This window comes from Lemur catta, chromosome 7 (assembly GCF_020740605.2).
Source record: "Lemur catta isolate mLemCat1 chromosome 7, mLemCat1.pri, whole genome shotgun sequence".
NCBI lineage: Eukaryota > Metazoa > Chordata > Mammalia > Primates > Lemuridae > Lemur > Lemur catta.
In genome coordinates, this window is record NC_059134.1 from 58,143,335 (window position 1) to 58,159,617 (window position 16,283).

General features: G+C 42.5%; 1 protein-coding gene across 2 annotated transcripts in view; it reads left to right on the top strand.

Annotated features, from left to right (window-relative positions):
- The first annotated feature begins 8,373 nt into the window (after positions 1 to 8,373).
- Positions 8,374 to 16,283, top strand: part of P4HA3 (prolyl 4-hydroxylase subunit alpha 3) — a 31,588-nt gene continuing 23,678 nt past the window's right edge. For both annotated transcript variants that reach the window (XM_045555485.1, XM_045555484.1), the window contains exons 1-3: positions 8,374 to 8,606; positions 14,808 to 14,950; positions 15,632 to 15,855. In XM_045555485.1, the coding sequence (XP_045411441.1) occupies positions 8,407 to 8,606; positions 14,808 to 14,950; positions 15,632 to 15,855 (567 nt within the window). In that variant the 5' untranslated portion in view covers positions 8,374 to 8,406. The remainder of the gene's footprint in view (positions 8,607 to 14,807; positions 14,951 to 15,631; positions 15,856 to 16,283) is intronic.

Below are 16,283 nucleotides of genomic sequence, written 5' to 3' on the forward strand. Positions count from 1 at the left end.
CTCTACCGTACCTCCTCAGAGGCCACCCTTATCATGAAGTTGGTGGGCATCCTTCCCTTCTAAATTTTCATATTTATGTGACATATGTATACATCAAAATATGTATAGCATTTTTTCCTGTGGGTTTTATGTTTTTAAATGAACCATTTCACATATACTAAAGAATTTGTGCAGTATAAATATAAGGTACAAAGAATAAAACACTTTCGTACCTAACACCCAAGGAAAGAAATGCAATTTTACCAATACATTTTAAACTCCCTGTGTGTCCCTCCTAACCTAACATTCACTTCTTATCTGGACTATGCAGCTGCTTCCTATCTGGCCTCCAGGCTTGCCCTCCTCCAATCAGCTCTGCCTACTGTAGCCAGAATCATCTTGAAAAACAAAAATCTAATCGCATCATTACTCTGCTTAAAACTGTTCAGTTGTTTCCCATTGACCTTAGGATAAATTCCAAATTCATTGATAGAGTAGGTCGTTCACCATCTGGCTCCTGTTTACACGTCATGCCTCATTTTTGCCATTCCTCCCTCAATGATCCATACTTTCAAAACAGGTCATTGAGTTTTGGCCAAAGAAAGTGGCTTTCATAGTTCTGTGCATTTCCATCTTCAGAGCATGTTTCACTCTTGTTATTGGCTGTTTGCTTGTCTGTCTCCACTACTTGACTATAAAGGTGCTGATGGTGGGGACCCATCTGACCTCCACTGTGTCCCCCTGGGGCCAAGCACAGCAACTGGCACCACAGATGCTCAGTAATGGTTGAATGAATGAATGAATGCTAGACTCTGAGGACAAAGAGAAGCTCTACAAAGTCTAAGTAAAGAACAAATATATTCAATCAATCAATTGATCTCCTTGCTAAGCCAACAGCAAATGTGTGATAAAGATGGTAGATTTGAGTTGGCTTCTAAGTTCCACCAGGGGGCACTATGAAAATGCCTCAGATTCTCTTTTTAAAAAATTACATTATTTCCTTGGAAAGACCCTACCTACTCTGAATGGAAATGTGATTTTCAAAGGTGGTGGTGGTGGTTTTGTTTTGTGTTTTAATAAGCTCCCCATTCAGTCCACTGGAGAGAGCTGTATTGGAACCACCTGTGGTTCTGAAGGGCTGAGTAACTCCTGTTGGTGTCCACTTTGTGACTATCGTGGTTCTTCAGCTTGGAATCATCGCAGGAACTTTCCCAAACATGAGTTCATTTATCTTGCACATCAACTGCGGGAGCCAGGAGAGGGATTGTCATTATTTCCATCTTAAAGATGATAATTCTAACAGTCAAAGAAGTTAAGTAATTTTCCTAAGGAATCACAGCTGGTAAATACCTAAGCAGGGACTTGAATCGGTGTCTTCCAAATCCAAATATTTTTGTTCACTAAAAATATATTGAGTTCCTGGCTCTGTAAGAGATGACAGGGATACAAAGACACACCCTCCAAATTACTGTCAGAAGCAAAGTCTGTCAAAGCTGGAAGGAACTGTGAAAATCAGGTAATGGAGTGTTTTCAACTCAGACATGCGTAAGAATTACCTCAAGGCCCTGTTAAAAATGAAGATTCCTGGACTTTGCCTGTCCCCTGCCCCTCCCTTACATTCTGATTCAATGAATCTGAGTGGGGCCCTGGAATCCGAATTTTTCATAAGAACATCCACCTCCTCCCCACACTCCACCCCATGCGTGATTCTGATGCAAATAGACTATGGATGCACTGAGAAACATTGATCCATTGGTTTAATACCTTCATAATATAAAAGAGAACACTGAGGAGAAGTGAGTACCCAAGAAACTCTCCTTGGATGTAGAAGGGAGGGTGACCCAGGAACTGATAATGAGCAACCTGAAGTAATGATGCAATGGAAAGAGCATGCAACTGAGAGCCGGAGACTCTGAGTTCAGTTTCAGGCTTTACCGTCTTGCAGCTGAGCCATTTTGTGAGTCATACTTACTTGTAAAGGCCATTCAGACTTAGGAAGCCATCTTGCTTCCACTATGCTTCGGTTTGTTTTGTCTTAAAAGTTTAGAGTTAACCTGCTGTTTGCTTACACAGCTGCCCAGCACAAGATTAGGAAACGACCCTGAGGAAAAAGAGATCAAGAGTCTATGGAACAGGCCAGCCACAGACTGCTGGTGACAGGATCCACTAGACAACCTATTGTTTGTGGATAACCAGCAAGCAAGTCATGATGACTTGCACAAGCTTGCTTTCTGCCACCAACCCCCTTTACCCCTTCCCTTTATAAGTTGCTCAGTAAACATAGGAGACAAGATAGTCTTTGAGACAACAGTCTGCCATTTCCTCAGGCTGCCAGCACTTGAATAAACCACCTTCCTTCACCAACACTCGCCTCCTGTGTTTGGTTCTCAGGTGGCAGGCAGCTAACCTGCGTTCGGCAGCAACTTCATGTCAATGAACTACGGTTTTCTCAACTGTAAAATGCAGAAGCACAATTCACACTGCACAGGCTTATGGTGAAGGAAAAGGAGATAAATGTTATAAAAGATTTGGCAGAGAAATGGTGCATAGAGGACCCTTGATAAAGAGATTGATGGGATGTTTTGAAATCTCTTTTTACTTCACTGATTTTGTTCTTTCCAATGAGCACCTATGATTGCCGGGCACTCTGCTAGGCACAGTCTTGCCTACATGAAGCATATGATCTAGCAGAGCAGATAGCCATTAAGTACACAAATAAGAACTTATAATTGTTATAAATGCCACCAAAGGAAAATATAGGGTGTGTTTTGAGTAATATGGGGAGACAAACAGAGTCTGCAGACAAATAAAATGTCTCTGAGGAAATGACTCAAAGGATGAGAAGGAGTTAGTCATGAATTGGAAAGAGCTTGGCAAGGGCAAGAACTGAAAAGGCCAAGGCTAGCACGGCTGGAGCGCAGCGAGCAGGGGAGAGTGGCACAAGCCGAAGCTAAGGATGATGATGATGATTTCTGGAGAAGCCTTTCTCTTTTCCTGCCTTGACGTTTATTGGAAAATCTTGATCTTTTCCTCAACTCTTTTGTTTTCTACCATTTTATTTTCTTTCCATTTGTGCACTAACAAGCCTAATTATAGTAACATTTCCTTAAAGCTAAGATACATTTTTCACTTTTTTGACATTCAGAAATAGGAATGATCTAATAATACAGGATCAAAAAAAAAAAAACAATCCAACTTACTAAATACCACACAGGAATGTAAGTTGACCCTTCCCAAACTTAGCCGTGCTTAGAAAATATCCACTCTAATGTCATGTAATTATTTGTACTTGTGGCATCATTTGGTTAAATTTTAGTTTGGTTTTAGTTAAACTTGGAACCTGCTGTTACTTAACGTGACTTCAAAAATTCCTCTCTAACGCAAAATTAAAACATTATAGGGTAGGAAGTTCTGGTTGTGGGGAAGATAAAACAGACACATTCTACCCTGTCTTGCCCACTGAATGCAGCTATAAATCCTAGACAGAATGCATGCAGCAGGCACGTGAGGACTCTGTCCTCCTGCCACTTGGCCCTGGAGGCATGCAGTCATAAGAAGTACATAGCAGAGTGGGATAACTGAAACCTTAGGTTTCTGACCACAGGACCAAAAAGGGGAGCCTCAGGGACTGGAAAATGTCACACAGATCACAGAGAGGTACAAGCTCAGGAGAGCAACTCCATAATCCCTGGGCTTACGCCTGGGCTGTGCATGCATGGATCTAAATAGCAGATGCTAAATAGCAGACCATAGCTTGAGTACTGAGGTACGAGATGGACCACTGTTCAGATCCATGACTGGCAACTGGGACGGGTCTGGATAGCATTGCAAAGGCTTTGAAAACTGAACTGACGTTGGAACCACAGCCACAAAGGCAGGTCGGGACTTGTGGCTGGAATCCACCCGAGTCAGTTACATGCTAAAACAAAAATGTTAATATTCTCCATATGATTTAAACAAGATCTAGATGCTTATAATATTCAAAATGTCTAGTATTTAGTCCAAAATTGCTCAGCATACAAAGAACCAGGAAAATCTCCAGTCGCTTTAAAAAAGACAATGAACAGATATCAATGAAGAGAAGACAGAAATGTTGAAATTGTTGAAGACTCTAAGCGAGGTGTTATAAAATGCTCCAAGAATTAAGGGTGAATACTCTTGAAGTGAATGGAAAGGTAGAAAGTATCAAGAAAGAAACAGAGGATATAAAGAGAAACCAAATGGAACTGTTAGCACTGAGAGTATACTAACTAAAATAAAAAACTCATGGATGGACTCATTAGGAGAATAGGAAAGAGTCAGTGAACTTGAAAACAGATCTATAGAAATTATCTAATCTGAATGAGAAAAAAAATACTTTTTAAAAAATGAACAGAGCCTTAGGGACCTGTGAGGCAATGTTAAATTCATGTCATTGGCATTCCAGAAGAGAAAAAAGAAGTATTTAAAGAATAAAGTATGAACATTTCTCAAATTTGACAATGACATAAACCTACAGAATCAAGAAGTCCAGTGAACCCCAAACAGGATAAACTTAAAGAAATCCATACCCACCTACATCATATTCAAACTGCTGAAAAATAAAGACAAAGAAAAAAAATCTTGAAACCAGCCAGAGAAAAATGACACATCACTTATAGGAGAACAATGATTCAGATAACTGTGGATTTCTCATCAGAAACCATGGAGACCAGTGCATTTTTAAAGTGCTAAAAGAAAAGAACTGTCAACCCAGAATTCTACATCCAGTAAAAATATACTTGAAGATAAAAGTTAAATAAATAAAGACATTCTCAGATGAAAGGAAATTAAGAGAATTCATTGCCAGCAGACTTGCTCTAAAAGATTTGCTAAGAAATTGAATCAATAATCAAAAAACTTCCCACAAAGAAAAGGTCAGGCTTAAATGGCTTTAACGGTGAATTCCTCCAAATGTTAAAGAAGAAGTAACTCCAATCTTTGACAAACTCTTCCTAAATATAGAAAAGGAGCAAACACTTCTCAACTCATTCTATGAGACTAGTATGATTCTCATATGAAAACCAAAGATAGCACAAGAAAACTACAGACCAACATCTCTTATGAATATAGATGCAAAAATACTCAACAAAATATTAGCAAATCAAATCTGGCCACTTATGAACAAAATTATACATCATGACCAAACGGGATTTATCCCAGGAATGCAAGTTGGTTCAACATATAAAAATCAATCAACATAACATACCATATTAAGAAACTAACAGTCAGCTGGATGCTAACCCTAGCACTCTGGGAGGCCAAGGTGGGAGGATGGCTTGCGCTCAGGAGTTTGAGACCAGCCTGAGCAAGAGTGAGACCCCATATCTACTTAAAAAAAAAAATAGGAAAACTTAGCTGTCTCTACTAAAAATAGAAAAAATTAGCTGGGTATGGTGGGTGTGTGCCTATGGTCCCAGTTACTTGGGAGGCTGAGGCAGGAGGATCACTTGAGCCCAAGAGTTTGAGGTTACTATGAGCTAGGCTGACAACACGGCACTCTAGCCCTGGTGACAGAGCGAGACTCTGACTAAAAAAAAATTAAGAATCAAAAACAATATGGTCATCTTAGTAGTTGCAGAGAATGCATTCTACAGACTAAAAACACTTAAACAAAGTAGGAAAAGAAGGGAACTTTCTCAACCTGATTACGATATTGATAAAAACCCTTCAGCTTATATCATACATCACAGTGAAAAACTGAAAGCTACCCCTGACCCCAGATCTGGAATAAGACCAGGATGTCTTCTCTTGTCACTTCTATTCAATATTATTAGGTCAAACAAATAAATAAATAATACAAAATAAAAAGCATCCATATTGGAATGGAAGGAACGGAAAAAGTAAACTATCTCCATTTTCAGAGGTTATGACATCTATATATAAAATCATAAGGAATCCACAAGACACACTATTAGACCCAATGAACAAGTTCAACAAAGTTGCAGGATACAAGATCAATATACAAAAATTAATTGTACTTCCATACACTTGCAATGAACAATCTGAAAATAAATTAAGAAAACAATTTCATGCTGAGATGGAGCTTGGGGTGCAAGATGTTTATTAGGGATTAACATCTGCGAAAGGGAAAGGAAGTAGGAAAGGACAGAAGAAGAGGTCAAAGAGGCTTGACAAAACCTTGATCAAGGTGGCTGGAGCTAGTTTTACTGTCAGAATTGTCTCACATTGAGCCTCAATGGCTGGGCTTTCATTCCCTCACCTTGCTCAGTTACCAGATTTGGGCTGCCCCAGGAAGGAAATAACTTCAGGCGAGACTGCTCTTTGATGCCAGACAGACCCTGTCAGAGCTGACTGCTGGAGACTCTTCTGATCACCTTCCATGCTACTGTGCAACAAGTCCTTCCTTGAAAGGGGATCTGGGCCATACATCTCCATGTCTACCACAAGCAGTGGTGTGCTGCAGAGGACTCACACCAGCTCACAAGAGCTGATTGTTAGCATCTTTACCCCAACCACAGTCAGTGATGACACCCAGGTATGTTGAAATCAGTCATTGTGGGAAAAATGATAACACAAAAATTGGCAAATGCCACAAATCAGGACTTTTATTTTTTTCCCAGAGAGCTGGTTTACCAGCACACCTCTGAATATGGTCCACAAGTGATTAACACTGGATAGGTTATTTATCCTCTCTGCACCTCAGTCTTCTCATTTGTAAAATGGAGCTAATAATACCACCTATGCTATAAGGTCAGTGTTAGGTCCAGAGCCAAGAGGGAGACACACGAAGCCTCAGGAGTAGCAAAATGCTGTTTATTTGAGCATCTGGGTGCAGATGGGTGGAGGCCAAAAACAGTGTCCATGCCAAGAAGGGGAGAGCGGTGGGTTTTATAGGAGGTTTGGATGGAAGTTTGGGGAGGGTGAATCTTTTTCTTTTTCTGAACATTAACCGGTTCCTGCCGGTGTTGCTGTAACTGTGTGCTCAGAGTTAGATTTACAACCTCTGGACTCTCCAGACTCCTGCGGCTATTGTTTCACAGGCCTCACGATCACTTTCTAAGTTTTCCATTAACCGCATTCCGTCCTATATACACTTTCCGGGTTCCCACCCTGAGCAAACTTAATGGTCAGCATGAGAATTAAATGAGTTAATACATGTAAAATGCATGGGACATCACCTGCCACACAGGAAACAGTAAGTATTAACTATTATTTTTACTGTTGCTATTGTTAGTACTATTATTACCACCTTAAAACTTCCACTGGATTTTCGTAGAGGTCAGGCAGCTAAATTTCTTAGTATGACATGCAAAGACCCTTCACAATCTGATAGTCTCAAGCACAAGGAGCTTTTCATCATTTCTGGAACTCAAACTATTTTCCACCTCCAAACCTTAGTGCACATAGGTAGGTACCGTCTGCCAGGAAAGCCCACCCCGCCCTTGCCTGTCATTTTCCAGACAATTCCTTTTCATCCTTTTGGACCAACACACATTGCCTCCTCTATGAAGCCCTCTCCACCATCTCTGGGGCAGGGGGGCTCCCTTCTCAGAGTTGCCACTGCACATTGCACAACCCTCAGTTACCCTGATAGCACTTTACTGTGGTTATTTGTTTACAATATGTGTCTCTCCTTTTGAGTCCAGGGTTGGAGCTGCTATTTCTCTGTGTAGTCAGCACAGTAACATAGGAGCTAATATTTTGTTGAATGAACGAATGAACGTTGCCTGGGAAATGCATAAAATGGGAGAAAGGAATAAGTAGCCTAGTAGGATATGATAAAAACAGTATTTGTGTTTGTTCACGTGACTATACGTATACTGCGTAGAGCAGTGACCTCGGGCCCCAGAGTTTTAGGTCCTCTGAGGCCTAGAATTGTCGTGCCCTGACGCTAACGTCCCTCGCTCGCCTCACCGGCTGACACAGTCCTACTTACCTTCAGACCGCTCAGATGTCAGGCCCTCTGTGAGGCGCTGCCCTCTCCTCTGCTCTCCAGGGCCTCTGCCTGCGCCGCTGTTCCCGTACCGCGTAAATGGACTCCTCTGGATTTCCCCTAAGGATTTCCCCTAAGTGTATTCCCACTGCATGTCGTGTGTGTCTGTGTGTGTGTGTGTGTGTGTGTGTGTGTGTGTGTGTGTATTTTGGGGATGGTGTTGTTACACAGCCTTAGACTAGTGAATTCATCGCTCACCCCACCCCCTGGCTCACCTTCCCCGAGTGTGAGGGTCACAGTGGAAACACCGTCCCAGGGCTGTGATGTAGTGGCGGGCGGGCGACACGGAGGTTGCAGGCAGCCCCCCGCGTTCTGAGGCGCTCAGCGGCGGGAGGGCGGGGGGAGCGGGGCGAGGCCGCCGAGCAGCCCAGGAGCCGGGGGCGGGGCCGGAGCGGGGCGGGAGCGGCGGGCGGGCGGGCCGGCCGTCCTGGGGACGCGCGCGAGAGCCGGCGATGGGTCCCGCGGCGCGGCTGGCGGCGCTGCTGGCGGTGCTGGCGCTCGGGACAGGGGACCCACCGGGGGCCGCGGCGCGGGGGGACACGTTCTCGGCGTTGACCAGCGTGGCGCGCGCCCTGGCGCCTGAGCGCCGGCTGCTGGGGCTGCTGCGGCGCTACCTGCGCGGAGAGGAGGCGCGGCTGCGGGACCTGACCAGGTGAGGGCAGGGCGGGGGAGAGCGACAGAGGGGCCTGAGTAGGAGACGCTGGGCGAGGGGTGACTGTGAGGCCGCCTGTGACTCCAGGCTCACTGTCACCCCGTGTGGGTCCCTGAGACACCACGGCATGTGGTGTTGGGGAACGCTGTGTCACACTGAGTGGGGCCTCAGACTCCGTCACACACATAGACACCCTAGGTCCAGCAACACAGAGCAAAGTTGATATACTGTGGAAAAGTGTAATGGGGTGGCTCTAGGGCCAGTAGGACTTCACGAAGTGCTCTGTCAAGTTGTGTGGGCTCCCAGGCTCTGGGTCACACTGACACAGACAGAGTGAGAACGAGATGGGGAGAATTGCTGTAGCTACATGTGTTGACCTTTGGAGCAGGCATGGTGAAACACCATGTGACCCAGCAAAATGATGTTTAGTATGAGGAGTCAGCTGACCATCTGTGCCCATGTATGAGATTTATACCTCACTGAGACTGGATGGGCACGACACGACGGATATCATACTCTGCTTGTGAATGATGCTGAGTAATTGTACGGGTCACCATGAATAAAGCTTTATGGTCATTAATTCTGTCAACACAAACATTTGAGTACTCACCATGAGCCAGGCAGTGTTCCAGCCGGGCACTGGGGATAACACGGTAAACAAGACCCAACTCTGCCCTCAAGGAGTTTGGGTCTGTGGCATCATGATTGTTAATCAGAGACGTCCGTTGCCTTCTTTGTTTTCAGCTCTTCTTTCTTTTTACACATGTAAAAGGTCTCTAAATATTATATGAAATAAATGATAACTGAGATGTTATACGTGTGTGAAAGTATTTGAGATCGAGAAAGCACCGTGAAAAGCCGTACTTGATGCTGTAAGCTACCGAGTGTAGCACACACAAGCAGATGCTCAGCCAGTATTGTTTTGCTATACAACCAACAGACCATAGTGCTACACACTGTGGGATAAAATACTGTAAGGCTTGGGACACTGGGGCACTGTAATCACGTATGGACTTTGTCAGCATCAAACTATGAAAGCTGAGTGATTGTATATGATATTGTGTGTATGAACAGGTGTTGTGACTTCTCTGCTTGGGACATTGAGAAGCCCACAACACTGAGAAGCAGTGCTTGCGACCACATCACTATTTGACTATATTAATATTGTACTTATATCATGTGACCCTCATGCTGAGCTGAGACAACACAATGCACTGTTTATAAAACTGCAAGGGAGTGTGTGCAATAGTAATACCGATTCTAAGGTGACGTGGGAAGAAGGTGTGTGGGACACTGAGACTGTGAGGGGCAGTCCATGTAGGAGAGAATCAGTTTGTGTGTGGAGGTGTGTATGAGAGATCTTGTTTGTGACTCAGTGGTGACTGAATACTGTAATTGATTCATGTCTTTAAGTATGCAGCTTGCATATAAACAGTTATGTGCATGTCTAAATTTACTGTTAGTTTGAAACCATATGACAATATACATATATAATGTAAGTTTATTAATTTTTAACAATAAATGATAACTTCAGAATTATTATCATTCTTGGGACTAGCATAGTTGCCTAGTGTTTTATGGGTCCATGTTGATAGAGCAAAATGTTTTAGTTTTGTTCTTAGTATAGATTCATTAGAATCCAAGTTCATTGGTGGAAATAGAACAGACTTTTTTCTCTTTGATTTCAGAACCCATCGTGCTCCCTGCTACCCATGTGCTTGTTCTCATACCAGCAGTCTCTTCCTGTGGGTGGCTCAGGTGAAGATGGGGGGTTCTGAATTGCAGTGCCAGTCTTTCGGGAAACAGGCTCAGAAGAGAGCGCTTGAAGTGTTTGGCCAAAGCAGCTGGCCGGGCCTCCTTCCCTCCCCATGCTGGTCTCCTTCACCATTGTTTCACTACTGTCATTGTCACGGCTTTCTCACAGCAGGAGGTCTTACACAAACCTTATCTGATTTGATTTTCTCTCACACACAATGCTTTGAAATAGGTTTGTATTACACTCTTAACAAATGAGAAATCATTTAAACATGAGAACACTAAAGTCTGATGGCCTATCCAAGATTATAAATCTAGTAGATAGCAAGTCCAGGCCTAGGCACAGTTGTTTTGTTTATCCTACTTTTTTTCCATTATGCTAAGCTTTCTCTTCCCTACTGCTTGCTTTATCTCATATACCAGGACACAGACCAAACCACTAGCTACATGAGGTTTTATTAGCAGCCAGAGTACATGGTGGTTGAGTTGGATTCAGGAGTTTAACAGATCTCTATTTAAATCCTTAGCTGTGATCTTGGGCAAATTCCTTTGCTTCTTTAAGCTTTAGTTTCCTAATCTATAAAATGATAATAAAAATATTGACAGTATGTACCCCCATAGGGTAGGATTAAGTAGCACATAAAAGTATTTATCATTGTGCTTGGCATGTAATAACTGCTTGATAAATGTTAACTCTTTATGATTACTATTTATTTTAACACTCGCTGATGAAACTCATCTCCATTTTTGGCCCTAAGTATTATTAACTAGGATTGTGAGAACCCAGATAAAAAAGAATCAGGAAAATTCCCGATTCTTTGGGTGATTTATGAACAGTTAATTTTGTAGTTTAGTTTGATATTTTGAAGACTGTCATGCTGTTCTCTAGTTACTGCTCTAAAACCCAGTGAAATGTTTGCTTTTTAAAACAAGAATTTTGGCAGTTTCTGCTCATTCATATATACTCCCAATCTGGTGATTTTATGTAACTTGAGATGTTATTTCCAAGACTCTCAGTTGATATTCTTCTTTGAATTTCTAAATAGGAAAACAAAATATACTTTGATGTTGAAACTACTCCCTACCCGAAGTTAATAAAAATCATACTAGTTATAGCATATATAGTTACATACTAGTATGGCACATATACATAGTTAACCCTAGCTTTTATTGTGGTTGCAGTTTAAACCACCAAGAGCGAAAGGGTAGCATAGCAGCAATTATTTCTGTGCTAAGAATTACGCATTTAGAATGTCTCAGAAAAACTGAGACAAAGCCATTTCTGAATTCCAGAGGAGAAACATATTGAATTGAAATACCCCATGTACTGTGGTTGGATAACCTGCCCAGACTATGTTTAATGCAAGGATTGTGTTGCAAGTTTTATGTGCAGATTCTTGAAGGAAAGAATCTGATTTTCCCCACTCAGCAGCTTTTGTTAAAGCAAAAGGCATTTAGGAAACCCTGAGGTTTGAATTCAGCATCCAGTAACTCAGTCTCTGGAAACCAGCTATTTGCTCAGAGGCTGGGCATGGAGCCAACTTTTAGATTCCAAACCAACCTCAGTTATCAGTTGAAAGATTTTTTTCTCTTTCCTTTGTGTAACAGAAACATGGCGTATCTGAACATTGGATTGAACTGATGTGCTCCAGTAGAGGTCAAACCCCTGGCCCAAACAAATCAACCCCAGAATGCAAAGTGGGGTGTGGAGAGAACACAGAAATAGTGCTTTTGATTTAATGGATGACTTGGGGCAAATACCACCTGTCTGCCTTACCTTTTTCCCTTTGTGCCTCAGTTTCCACTGATGCCTGTTAAACAGTTCTCAAGCTAATAAGGAATCTATTTATTCAGTTGTAGAAAAGGTGATGGGAAGAAGTAGTAGAATGTGCGTGCTGAAAGGATCCATAGAAATCTAGAGTAGACCAATTCTTTCATTTTACAGAGGCAGAAACTGAGGGAGAGGTGGAGGCTGGGTCTGAATAAGTCTCAGGTCTCCTCCCAGCTCCATCCTTTCCAACTGTCTTATAAAATCCCTGCCCTTGCACCCTCAATTGTTCCTGGACACTTACTCTTTAAGCTGGACTCAAGCCCGAGTCTCTGCTTGTAAATTTTTTCATCCAGCGGTAGAATATCTTTCACTAAGTAGTTCCATATGGAGCTGACGTAGGAAATAATGGGTAGTAAAAAAGATCCCACACCCTGGAGGCTGGTTTAGTTTCAAATCCCTAGAGCTGCAGCTCACACACTGCCCTGTCTTTGGGATCAGAGACACCCTGGGACTTGACAGGCTTCCCATTTCCTCCCTGGGGCGCCCAGGGCCAGATTCTTTTTCCCTAGTTTATGTTGAATTGAACATTTGGCTCCTTGGAAGCTGCAAGGCAAGTCGTCTTCAATTTCAGGTTCCATTTCAGAATTGAGGGCCCTACTCTTGAGAAATCCTCAGATCAGACTCTGCTCTAAGGGGCTGAACCCCCCACCCCACCACTCCCTCTGTTTTTCACTTTCATCCCTTTCCACTTGTGGAAGGCCCTCACTCTTGCTGAAGGACTTGTAGTCTCATGTGCTCTTGCACACACTCATATTTTCTTTTCACTTTGCACAACTCCTTTTTTTTTAAACTTCTTAAACTTTAAACTTTTTAAACTTCAAAAACTTTGTTTTTGAAATCAGTACTTTTAAAACAAGGGGAAAATACTCTTAGAGGACAGGACTAGTACTCTTTATTATGGATAAAAAAATTTCAGTAATATAAATTCCATCGGTGTGTTAGAAATGGAATAATCATAGTATACCAGGAAAGGAAACAGCATCTTTTGCCTATATAAACACTCTTGGACATCTGGGGAGGAGAGAAATTAACTAGAAAGATGATCATTTCAGGTCCCACCATTTCTGGCCCTTTTTGTGATTGTCACCAAGCTGGACAGGTTGGAAGTGTAGTGGACAACTCCCCTTCTTTATTCCCCATTACAGTCATCACCACTTTCTATATGGCCTACTTCCTAAACACCTCCCTTGAGTCCATCCCATTCTCTGCCCCCACTGTCACTATATGGTTCAGACTCTCCTTGTCTCATGCTTGCAGTTTGGGAACAACCTCCTTAGTGGCCTTTCTGCCTCTAGTCACTTCCACTTCTGAATTTTCATTCCCACCTTTGCACAGATTTATATATGCGAAGGAGTCATAGTGGTGTCACTCTCACCTAAGGCTTCCCTGACTTGCTCTGGCCAAACTAATCACCCTCTCTTTGTACTGCCCCCTAAGCCTTGTTCTTAAGTGTGGTGTTGTGTCTGTGATGTCATTATTTGTCTTTCTTACCCACTAGACTGTGGGTCCTTGAAACCAAAGTTATTGCTTTGTTCAAAATTTGTCCCTAGCTCCTAGGAGAGTATATTTCATTCATTTTTTCATAGAAATATGTATTGAATTATGTACCTCATTTTGTATTAAGTGCAGAATGATGAGAAAAAATAGTTATTTTCTTGTCCATGAAATCCTTGAGCATTGGAGCCTATCTTGCCTTTGCATCCCCAGTACCCAGCATGATGTCTGCTATCTGGCAGGTCACATGTATAGACTGACTTATTGAATGAACAAATATATGTCAAGCCTCTGTGCCTTTGTACATGTTGGCCCTTGTTGACTTGGAAAACACTCTTCTTCCCATCTTTGTTCTAGGTCCATGGGAAACAACGGAGAACCCAGGCTTCAGGGTCAGGCAGACTTGGATTAAGTTGTGACTTTGCCATTTACTAACAATGTGGCTTTGTTTCAGTTTCCTCTCCTGTAAAATGGGCAAAATAAAGTCTACTCTAAGGGTCGTTGGGGGGGATGAAATGAAACAATATATTAATATTTAAAGCACTCAGCAGGATACCAAGAGCTCAATAATTAGTAGCTATCAATATTTCGACAAATCCTTCCAGACTCAGATCAAGTGCTACTTTTTCTGGGAAGTTTTTCCTTCCCTCTTCCAACCCTACCTGGGTTAGGGGCCCTACCTACAAATGGCATTATATGCCCTTTTCTCTCATAGCTCATATCACAATTATCGTAATTAATTCAACAGTGTTTTTGAGTTTCTACCAGATACTAAGTATTGAGTATAGAGTGATGACAGAAGAAAAAGACTTTCTTGTTTGTGGACTCTTTGAGAGCTGGGCCCTGTCTTGCCTTTGTATCCCTAGTATCTAGTATGGTGCCTGACGTCCTGTAATTGACTGGTATAGGCTGACTCATCCAATGAACAAATGAGTGGACCTACTTTTGTTGTATTTGTAATTTTCATGTTCTTGCATGACTTTTTGGTTAGACTATTACATGAGTCTCAAGAGGTTCAGCATTTCAATTTTAGCTACTCTGAATGTATACACACTATGCCAGCCTTCCTGAGGTGTGGTGGTTGTGTCAGGAGGTGAGATCATTCTACTCTTCTCTTTCAGATTCTATGACAAGGTACTTTCTTTGCATGAGGATTCAACAACCCCTGTGGCTAACCCTCTGCTTGCATTTACTCTCATCAAACGCCTGCAGTCTGACTGGAGGAATGTTGTACATAGTCTGGAGGCCAGTGAGAACATCCGAGGTAATGAGGAGGAGGGCTGGAGGGTAGGAGAGAAGATTCTATCTCCTGACTCGGTGGTAAGGAGAGAGATTCTGATGGGATTTGAGGAAGGGTAACGGAGTGGACTGGTGTTACTTGATCCCCTTAACTCGAGCTAGTACAAAGAATAAGGCCCCCTTGCTAATAGGTTTATATGGTTATATATTAGGAAGCACTTTCATATCCGTCATCTCATTTGATCTTCACTACAGTCCCGTGAAGAAGTACAGGATGTATCATCCCATTTAATATATGTGTAGAAAGTAATGGCCTCCCAATAGTTTCTGTTTTATTAAGTTGTCACTACAGTGTAATCTGCAGCGAGATCGCTTTCCTGATTTATTCCACTTTGTGCTTTAGGAAGTTTGTGGACTTTAGGGAACCTTAAAAGGGCAAGATTCCTGGAGACGTATAGGATAGGACAATAGATGAAGGTGTGTACCTTGTTTTTTACTCCTCATTCACTCATTCTGAATGTGTCTCACTCAGAAAATTATATTAAGCATTCACTCTGTGCCAGGAACTGTGCCTGCTCCTGGGGACACAAAAACAAGTAAAAGGTTATCTCTTGAAATATTTGCACAGGTAGTCAACGCCTTGCAGGTATTACACACTCATCACCTGTTTTTTGAATGGTGGATTGGGGTTTCTACTCCTTTACAGCTCTGAAGGATGGTTATGAGAAGGTGGAACAAGACCTTCCAGCTTTTGAGGACCTTGAGGGAGCAGCAAGGGCCCTGATGCGGCTGCAGGACGTGTACATGCTCAATGTGAAGGGTCTGGCCCGAGGTGTCTTTCAGAGAGTCACTGGCTCTGCCGTCACGGACCTGTACAGTCCCAGACGGCTCTTCTCTCTCACAGCGGACGACTGCTTCCAAGTGGGCAAGGTAACGATATTCAGAGAGAGGGCCAATTGCTTGGCTCTAGTTTCTTGTGGGTGAAATAACTATGTCCTGATTGCTTTCACATATTTCTAATACTTACAGTAAATTTGGAAATTTGATATTATTCCTACTTTCAGAGGAAGAAACCAGAGAGGGTAAATAACTTATCTAAGATTACATAGCTTTAAGTAGCAGAATTACATTTTGAACCCAGTCTTTTAACTCCAAATCTATGCTCGCTTTGGCAACATGTCTACTAAAATTGGAACGATACAGAGAAGATTAACATGGCCCTGTGCATCACTCATAGTGTGGACTTCAATTGGCAAGCCCAGGCCCTGTTGGCCCCATAAGAGGCAGCAGCAGCATTTCTGGTTCCTCTCTTTGAGATACTTATCTTCTCCCCTTATATCCTGGCCAAGTTACTCTTT